Source organism: Perca fluviatilis, chromosome 5 (assembly GCF_010015445.1).
Source record: "Perca fluviatilis chromosome 5, GENO_Pfluv_1.0, whole genome shotgun sequence".
Taxonomy (NCBI): Eukaryota; Metazoa; Chordata; class Actinopteri; order Perciformes; family Percidae; genus Perca; species Perca fluviatilis.
In genome coordinates, this window is record NC_053116.1 from 40,853,595 (window position 1) to 40,863,594 (window position 10,000).

The following is a 10,000-nucleotide window of genomic DNA, read 5'->3' on the forward strand; positions in this document are numbered from 1 at the left end:
TCTCTACTTGTGATAAATCAAACGGTCAGAGCTCCGAAACAGCGGCAGAGAGCGTGAGACTCCCACCTTCATCCTCGGCGGCGCCGATGGCGTCCGTCTCGGCGGTGCAGCTGACTCCGTCTGCAGAACACGACTTGAGGAAATCCTGCGAGGCTTCAGTCTGCTGAGGGGCTGCACCACACAGAAGAAACAGGATCATCAAGACTCAATCTAAAACCTACATTTCATATTTATATTTCAGTTTGTAGGAATTAAATGTTGAAGAAAAATGTGTTTAATACTGACAGAACTTTAAGGATCTTTCGTTGAACGCTAAAGTCCTGATTATTTACATGGAGTCTGGTGGAGATATGCTGGCTCTATACACGCTAAAAGTCCTGATTATTTACATGGAGTCTGGTGGAGATATGCTGGCTCTATACACGCTAAAAGTCCTGATTATTTACATGGAGTCTGGTGGAGATATGCTGGCTCTATACACGCTAAAAGTCCTGATTATTTACATGGAGTCTGGTGGAGTTTGGTGATGGTGATTTCGGGGCTGTTTCATGTTAAACTAAAAGGATCTTACTCTTTAACTAAAAGGTCTATCTCTGTAGGGATCCATCCCATAATGTTGTCAGACACTTAGAATAATAATCTGAGTCTGTCAGCAGCAGCAACAGAACTTTTAGCGGACGCTGACTGTAAAAGGATGGAGGTAAGAAGTGGACCATGAAGTGTGTGTCTGTGCTGAGGTACCTGCGGCGATCTGCGCCAGCGGGTCGACCTCCATGATGAAGTCCTCCTTCAGGCACAGGAAGCCCACGATGGAGAACAGGTAGACCAGGATGAGAGCCAGCAGCGCCGTCAGCAGGATGGAGCGCCCGTTACGAGTCACGCTCTTTATCACGTTAAACAGAGTCTCCTCGCGGTAGATCAGGTCAAAGAGCTGCACACACACACACACAGATACACACACACAAACACACACACACACACACACACACACACACACACACACACACACACACAGATACACACACAGATACACACAGATGGACACACACAGATACACACACACACACACAGATACACACACACACACAGATACACACACACACACACACACACACACACACACACACACACACACACACAGATACACACAGATGGACACACACAGATACACACACACACACACAGATACACACACACACACAGATACACACACAGATACACACAGATGGACACACACACACACACACACACACACAGATACAAACACACGCACACGGATACACACAGGTACGCACACACAGACACACACACACACGCACACAGAGATACAGACACACACACACACACACAGATACACACACACACAGACACACACACACACGCACACAGAGATACAGACACACACACACACACACAGACACACACACACACAGACACACACACAGATACACAAACACGCACATACACACGCACACACACACACACACACACACAGACACTAGGTGGTTAAGAGGATTAACAGATGCTTCAGAGAGTGTAAGCGGTGCGTTCAGGTGCCGCGTGTTTACCAGGATGCTGTAGAAGAGCTCGTGCACGAACAGTCCCAGCGTGGAGGTGAGGACGTAGGCCAGGTGGTACAGGAACTCCACGTCCATCACCATGGCTTTGTATCCCATAATGAACGTCCCGTTGTTGCCCACAAAGCTCACCACGAACACCACCTTATTGATCAGCTGGAGGGGAAACACAACCACGTCATCACCACAACACAACCACGTCATCACCACAACACAACCACGTCAACACCACAACACAACCACATCACATGAGACATACATCATGTTACATTAATACGAAGACACATGAATGTATCCTGGGAACTTAAATCAGTTTTTTGATGTGTTTTCTATGCAGCCCCCCAAAAGTACATGGGGAATGTATTTTCTTTTTTTCATGGCTCAATTCAAACAGAATTTAAACATAATTTTTCTCTCCCTGTTCACTACAGGACACATTGTGACTGAAATAAAGTCCCATGGTGGCAGACAGGAAGGGGCGGGACATCCACTCTCTATGCGCGTGCCTCCTGTGCCCCGGTGGCTGCTGGGTAACGTAGTGCTACTCACGTTGAGCGATCCGAGCAGGATGAGCGTGTTGCCGATGCCCAGGTGGTAGATGGAGCGCAGGATGAGAGCGATGGTGAGAGGCTGCAGGCCGTAGCGCTGAGAGAACAGGCCGAGGACCGAGAGACCAGTCAGGATCCAGAACAACATCAGCAACAGGTTGTCATCTATCGCTCCCACTGAGAGGGGAGGAGAGGAGAGGAGAGGAGGAGAGGACAAGAGAGAGGAGGTGATAGGAGAGAGAGGAGAGGAAAGAAGAGGAGAGGATGGAGGAGGGGAGGAGAGGAGAGAGAGGAGAGAGAGGAGAGGAGAGGAGAGGAGAGGTTTTTGGTTTTTAAAGTCCCTTTATTGGACCATTTCCAGATAAGATTCACAGTCACAGAAAATCAACAGACACAAACAAAGAAAGAAACCGAAAAACTAAACAAACAAAATACTATCAATACAAACTTTGTGCTTTTTCCAATCAAAAACTAACCACCAACTCGCCCTCCTCCCCCACAGAGCATAACACTCCCCTCACAGCCCACAAACCACTAAAAAACAGCAGATTGTCCATCATCTTGTAGTAAGCATGTTCCACCCTCAACCGGGCCTGGACCAGTCCTTCCAGCACCGGTACTGGCTCCACACTTCCAGCTCCCTGAGTCCGGTTTCTGCGCGTAAGCCAGATGGCCAATTTTGCCGTTGCAAACAAAAAATTTAATAAAATGTGAACTGTCTTTTTGTGCTTTGTGTATTTTGGACCAAAAATGAACAAGTCCAAAGAAAAAACCTCTCCAAAACCCTGAACCCACCTTTTAAGAACACCCAACAGATCTGCCAACCGAGGACATTGTACAAACAAATGTGCTAGTGTTTCCACCTCATGACAAAAAATACATCCCTCCCCTAGCTCGGGATCGATGTGCGCTCTGTATCTGTTCGTAGCTATAGCCCCATGCACAATCCTCCATTGGAGGTCGGCTGCCCGCTTTTCAACGGGCAACTTGTACAGGGAACGCCAACTGCCTTTCCGGGAAGCATCAGGACCAAAAAACTCTGTCCACCTCGACTCCTTCAGCTCAGCCAAAAAACGTATGTTCAGAACCTTTATGCAGGTATAATATAACTCTTTCTTCCCTGCATCTTGAAACTTGCCCAATTGAGGGGTTGAGAAAGACAGTAGCTGGCCTGCCTCCTCCTGCCATTCCCCCACAGATGGGGTGATGGTCAGAGAGGGGAAACTGTACTCCCATCCGTCACTCCACTGCTCACACAGTGACCGATTCTCTACCAGAGTTCGCTGGGGTGGACCCAGGGCAGCACAAACTTCTTTCACCACCCTGTCGATCAACCTACTAGAGGTGATGTTGCTCCTCACTCTTAGCACATCAACAGAGATTGCAGTCATCTTCATCAGGTGACCCATTTAGTACAGCCAGCCTCTCTGAGACCGGCCCTCAGGCTGGCTGACTGCAATGTTCGAGTCCCCAGGAAGTTGTTGAAAAACAACGGTTCTTCAAAAGCCACATTCCTGGAGTTTCCTTTACATCCCGAGAATATTGTACGCCACCTGCGCCGCAGCACAGAGTTGTAGAACGATGTCAACCCATTAAGGTCCACATCCTCAGTTCGTAAGAGGAAAAGCTGCTTATCGTATCCCAGACGCCCAGCTCTCCTCAGCAGCAGTCGGGCTGTGTCCAACCAGCTGGGGCCACACTTGTACAATAGTTTTTGAGCAGTCTGAAGTCTAAAGGGAGGCAATTCTTGATTGAATATCCACCAGCCCCCGCCCCTTCAGCTACAGGCAAATATAAAACTGATGCCCGAACCCAGTGTCGCCTCGACCAGAAGAAATCCACGATGGTTCTCTGAACGTCCTCCATCAGGCCCTCTTGGTGGCACGATGGCAATAAGCTTATGCCAAAGGGTCGAGGCAACCAAATTATTGGCAACCAGAACTCTTCCCCCTATTCGACAGCTGGGGTAGCAACCATGTCCATCTAGACAACCGAGCGCAACACCTTCTCCTTCACTCCCTCCCAGTTCTTTTAACAAAACCCTCAGATCCCAAAACACTCCCAAAACCTTCAACCCTTCCTTCCCCACTCAAGTCCCCTGGCAGACTGGGGCCCGGCTTTACCTCTCCACTGCCCTACTAACAAGGCCTCACTCTTAGCCCAGTTCACCCGTGCAGATGTGGCCCTCTCAATACAGGGATAGAGCATCCTGTAAACACTGAACATCTTTCTGGCTGCAGACAAAAATATTGACATCATCTGCATAGGCTGAAACAACAATAGGACGCTCAACGTCAAGGACCCAGGCAGGAGAAGACCACTAAGTCGGAGCCCTCACCCTGCACAGTAGAGGTTCGATTGCTAAGGTATATAGCTGTCCCGAAATAGGGCAACCCTGTCTTATCCCCTCTGCACAGGAACGGGCCACCGGCCTGCCAGCCCCCGTCTTCACCAAACACTGTGCACCATTGTACAACAAACCAACCCAAGACAGAAACCCATCACCAAAACCAAAAGCTTTAAGTGCAGAAAACAAATAAGAGTGATCCACCTTATCGAAAGCTTTTTCCTGGTCCAAAGAGACAATACCAACATCAAGATCATACACTTTACACACATCGAGAAGGTCCCGAACACAGAAAATATTGTCCATGATCGATCTATCTGGAACACAATAGGTTTGGTCCGAGTGTATAATTAGTTCCAGGACAACCTTCAACCGGTTTGATAATGCTCTGGAAAGTACCTTATAATCCGTACAGAGGAGGGAAACTGGGCGCCAGTTCTTAAGTAACGCCAGATCACCTTTTTTGGGCAGCAATGACAACACTGCTCGCTGACAAGAAACAGGAAGAAAACCTGTTGTAATCCCCTCAATAAAAACCTCATGAAGGTCTGGTCCAATGGTATTCCAGAAGTGTTTATAAAAATCTGTGGAGAGACCATCTATCCCCGGGGCCTTTCCTGTAGCCATCTGGTTGACTGCAGCTTTCAGCTCCTCCAGAGTTAGCTCGCAGTCCAAAGCAGCTTTCTCGTCCAGACTGAGCTGAGGAAGACCCTCCAGCAGCTCCTCACGACTCTGCATGCTGCACTGTTGGGCCCCAAAGAGGTCAGCATAGAACACCATCGCATGGCTCCTCATCTCCCCCGGACTGGTAGTTACTCTACCTCCTGGAAGCTGAAGGCAAGTCATTTGCTTCCTCTGAGCCACAGATCTTTCCAGATTAAAAAAGAAGGAGCTTGGGGCATCCATGTCCTTTAACTGGAGGAAACGACACCTGATAAGGGCTCCCTTCACTCTCTCATTCAGAAAAGAGCTCAATTCCAGTTTTTTCTTTTTCAACACCTGCCCTAAAGAAGGGTCAGAGTCCCTATTTAAAACCTCCTCAATACTGCTGATGCTGGCTTCAAGTTTCATGACCTCTGCATTAATCTTAGCAGTGGAATGGGAGGTGTACTGTTGACAAAAAACCCGAACTTGGGCCTTGCCAACGTCCCACCACTGCGTCAAAGACTTAAAATCTGCTTTTTTATTTTTCCAGCACTTCCAAAAATGCTCAAAAGTTACACAGAACTTGCTGTCTTGTAAAAGTTTGTTATTAAAATGCCAGTAGGACTTAGTCCTCTCACCTGGCGAGACAATCAAATCTATAAAAACAAAGTGATGATCCGTGAAGCCAACAGGGGTTATTCTACTGTGAACCAGTCTAGAGCTAAGGTTTAGTGAAATATAAATCCTGTCAAGTCTGGCTGCACTCACCCTATTATTAATCACCCTCACCCAAGTGTATTGTCGGGACTGTGGATGTTTCACCCTCCATGTGTCTACCAAATCCAGCTGGTTAATGGTGCTATTCAGACTCTGAGCTGAATTTGGGTGAGGTTCCTCGCCTATCCTGTCCACCGTGAAATCAGGAGTACAGTTAAAATCGCCACCAACAATCAGCTGATCCTGACGGTACTTATTTAATTCATTTTTTAACTGAGTGAAAAATATCACTCTTTCTGCCCCCTGATTAGGCGGGCATTAACAAAATAAAACACAGAACCCTCTATCTCTGCCCTGACCACCAGCAGGCGCTCCCTTTACCACTTCGGTGGAGGATATGATGGTTGCATTCGCTGCTGCCTTAAACAGGACAGCAACCCCTGCGCTAACATTAGTACCATGGCTAAGAGCATAGGGACCCTCCCACCATAAACCCCAATCTGTCTCTACTGCTGGATCAGAATGTGTTTCCTGCAAAAACAGCACATCAATCCTTTTCTGACTAGAAACCTCAGAAATTAAAGCCCTCTTCTGCCCGTCTCTCCCACCATTGATATTAAGAGATCCTATTTTTAGGCTCCTCATAGAAAAGTCAGAAAAAGAAACAGACAAGTTGAGACAAGCAGAGAACAATATAAAAAGAAATAAAGTTTAAGTGTCATGATCATTGGAAGTTCTTATTCTTTTGAGGTTCTACGTCCTTTTCCTTTCTTAAAGTCTAATGTGCTTTTTGAGGCGATAGCGTTCTTTTATCCAACAGGTCAAAACCAACCAGTCTTTTCAGCACAGCAACAGACCTGATAAACTTTTCTGTGTCTTTGAAATAATCAGTCACTTTCACAGATCTTTTAAAAGTTTCATTCAGAAAACGATCTATTTCCTCTAATGAATACAAATCTGTGCTCAGATTAATTTCTCCAATAGACACAGTATCAGACTCTGAATCATACTCCATGTCTTCACTAGCACATGATGCCTGACTGGTGAACAGGCCTCCACCCTGTCCAGCAGAGGTGATCCCAATGGGATCTCTGGTAATACTTGTGGAAGCTACTTCCTCAGTAATCCCTGACTGTGACTGCGCTTTAGCACCTACACACTCAGAATTACTCTCTACTGGCGCGGGAACCTGCTGCTGCTCAGACTGGCTCTGCTTCTCCACATCACCTTCATCACCTTCATCACCTTCATCACCTTCATCACCTTCATCACCTTCCTCAACAGCAGACGCCGGGCGGCTGCATCTGCAACGCCGCCATCTGCCGCCACGCCCCCAGCATCAGCTGTTCCAGCTACATCGGACCCGCCCCGGGCGCAACATCATCCGACCTCGCCCGCCAGCCCCCCTCCCGCTTTATCCGCGGCCGGGTTTCTGGCGCCGCAGCTTCGCCATCAGTCGGCGCTCTGCCGTCTGTGTGGACATGCAAGCGCTTGTGTCCCACCTCTCCACACTCAAAACATTTCAACTGTCCAGAGCTTGCATACACCATATAAGAGCCGTGACCATGCTTCACTCTGAAGGACACCTCTAGCATCTGTGTGGGCAGTCCAGGAACATGAACACCTGCCGCCTCAGAGACTGCACATGGCGCAGTTTGGGATCTTTACATCCTAAAGTCACTGTTTTAAATCCACTTGCAAACTTCCCAAACCTCTGAAGTTCATTCCCCAACAACTCGCCGGATATGAACGAAGGAGACACCAGATACGGTGATCCGTGGAGGGAACCGATAAAGGAGAAACCTGCACAAAGCTGTCTCTGATAAACACACACCGCTCTCAATCAGCTGATGCACCAGCTGCTCATCCTTCAGAAACACCACCACTGCTTTGTTCATTCTGGATGCAAAAGACAAATTGTCATAGCCTACCTGTTCAACCAACCGCCAACAGCACCTCCTCCACAGTAACATTACTCTCCGGGGCTATCCTCAGCGCCTGCCGGAGATCTCGGAGGTGGCGTCTCAAAGGACGCCATTCCTCCCGAAAAAGACACTCGACCAAAACCCCGATTCTTCAGCAGACACTCCACAAAAAGTCTAAGAAACTTACCTGATCATGCACCAAAAGACAGATTGAAGACACAGTCAACCGAAAACAGGGGCAGAAACAGTTTGAAAACCTCACCACTGCACCTCCTCCCACCACCACTCACACTCACCGGAAACGGAAAGGAGAGGAGAGGAGAGGAGAGGAGAGGAGAGGAGGGAGGGGAGGAAAGAAGAGGAGAGGGTGGAGGAGCGGAGGAGAGGAGAGGAGGAGAGGAGGAGGAGAGAGAGAGGAGAGGAGAGGAGAGGAGGAGAGGAGAAGAGGGGAGGAGAGGAGGAGAGACAAGAGAGAGGAGGTGATAGAGAGAGGAGAGGAGAGGAGAGAGGAGAGGAGAGGAGAGGAGAGGAGAGGAGAGGAGAGGAGAGGAGAGGAGAGGAGAGAGGAGGGAGAGTTACTCTGAGCATCCAGAGATTATGCCCTAGGACATTTAACAACTGCATAAAGATTTTTAACCCATCACATCACTAGTATTAATAGTATTTGCATTAGTATGTGCAGTAGTAGTATTTAGTATGTGCAGCGGTACTAGTAGTATGTGCAGCGGTACTAGTAGTATCTGTAGTGGTACTAGTAGTATGTGCAGCGGTACTAGTAGTATCTGTAGTGGTACTAGTAGCGGTACTAGTAGTATGTGCAGCAGTACTAGTAGTATGTGCAGCGGTACTAGTAGTATGTGCAGCGGTACTAGTAGTATCTGTAGCGGTACTAGTAGTATCTGTAGCGGTACTAGTAGTATCTGTAGTGGTACTAGTAGTATCTGTAGCGGTACTAGTAGTATGTGCAGTGGTACTAGTAGTATCTGTAGTGGTACTAGTAGTATCTGTAGTGTACTAGTAGTATGTGTAGCAGTACTAGTAGTATCTGCAGAGGTACTAGTAGTATCTGTAGCGGTACTAGTAGTATCTGTAGTGGTACTAGTAGTATCTGTAGTGGTACTAGTAGTATCTGTAGTACCTTGTCCCGAGGCGTACGGGTAGAAGAAGGCGATGATGAGGTTGATGAAGACGGCGAGGTTGAAGGAGATGGTTCCCCACAGAGACATTCTCCTGGAGAACCAGTACAACACGGGCATACCTACACACACACACACACACACACACACACACACACACACACACACACACACACACACACACACACACACACACACACACAGAGACAGACACACACACACACAGACACACACACACACAGACACACATACACACACACACACACACAGACCCACACACACACACAGACACACATACACACACACACAGACACACACACACACAGACACACACACACACACACACACACACACACACACACACACACACACACACACACACACACACACACACAGACACACACACAGACCCACACACAATTATTATTTAGTGTTTTTGTCACATTAAAAGAGATAATACTATAAACAGACAAAATTGTGGATCAGATATTTAAGCAAAATAGTTTTATTTTTCTAAATGTATCACTGTCTAAGCCATCTAACCTGCCTGAGTCAATGTCAAAACTATTACCCCCCAAAAAATCACTGGACAGGTTTACCTCCCTAACCCTGAATCATCACCTTCTCCTCATGGGTCCTAACATAACATACAGTGAGACAGCTATGGAGAGGAGCACTGAGTGGGAGGGGTCCTAACATAACATACAGTGAGACAGCTATGGAGAGGAGCACTGAGTGGGAGGGGTCCTAACATAACATACAGTGAGACAGCTATGGAGAGGAGCACTGAGTGGGAGGGTCCCTAACATAACATACAGTGAGACAGCTATGGAGAGGAGCACTGAGTGGGAGGGGTCTATAACATAACATACAGTGAGACAGCTATGGAGAGGAGCACTGAGTGGGAGGGGTCTATAACATAACATACAGTGAGACAGCTATGGAGAGGAGCACTGAGTGGGAGGGGTCCTAACATAACATACAGTGAGACAGCTATGGAGAGGAGCACTGAGTGGGAGGGGTCCTAACATAACATACAGTGAGACAGCTATGGAGAGGAGCACTGAGTGGGGGGGTCTGAGCCTAATGACATGCAGCTGGCTCA

General features: G+C 47.9%; 1 protein-coding gene across 1 annotated transcript in view; it reads right to left on the reverse strand.

Moving 5' to 3' along the window:
- The window catches only part of itpr3 (inositol 1,4,5-trisphosphate receptor, type 3), a 180,267-nt gene that overhangs the window by 8,387 nt on the left and 161,880 nt on the right, over positions 1 to 10,000 (reverse strand). Inside the window, 5 exon segments of the mRNA XM_039800493.1 lie at positions 67 to 171; positions 742 to 931; positions 1,569 to 1,733; positions 2,127 to 2,302; positions 8,898 to 9,017. Coding sequence (XP_039656427.1) covers positions 67 to 171; positions 742 to 931; positions 1,569 to 1,733; positions 2,127 to 2,302; positions 8,898 to 9,017 — 756 coding nt within the window.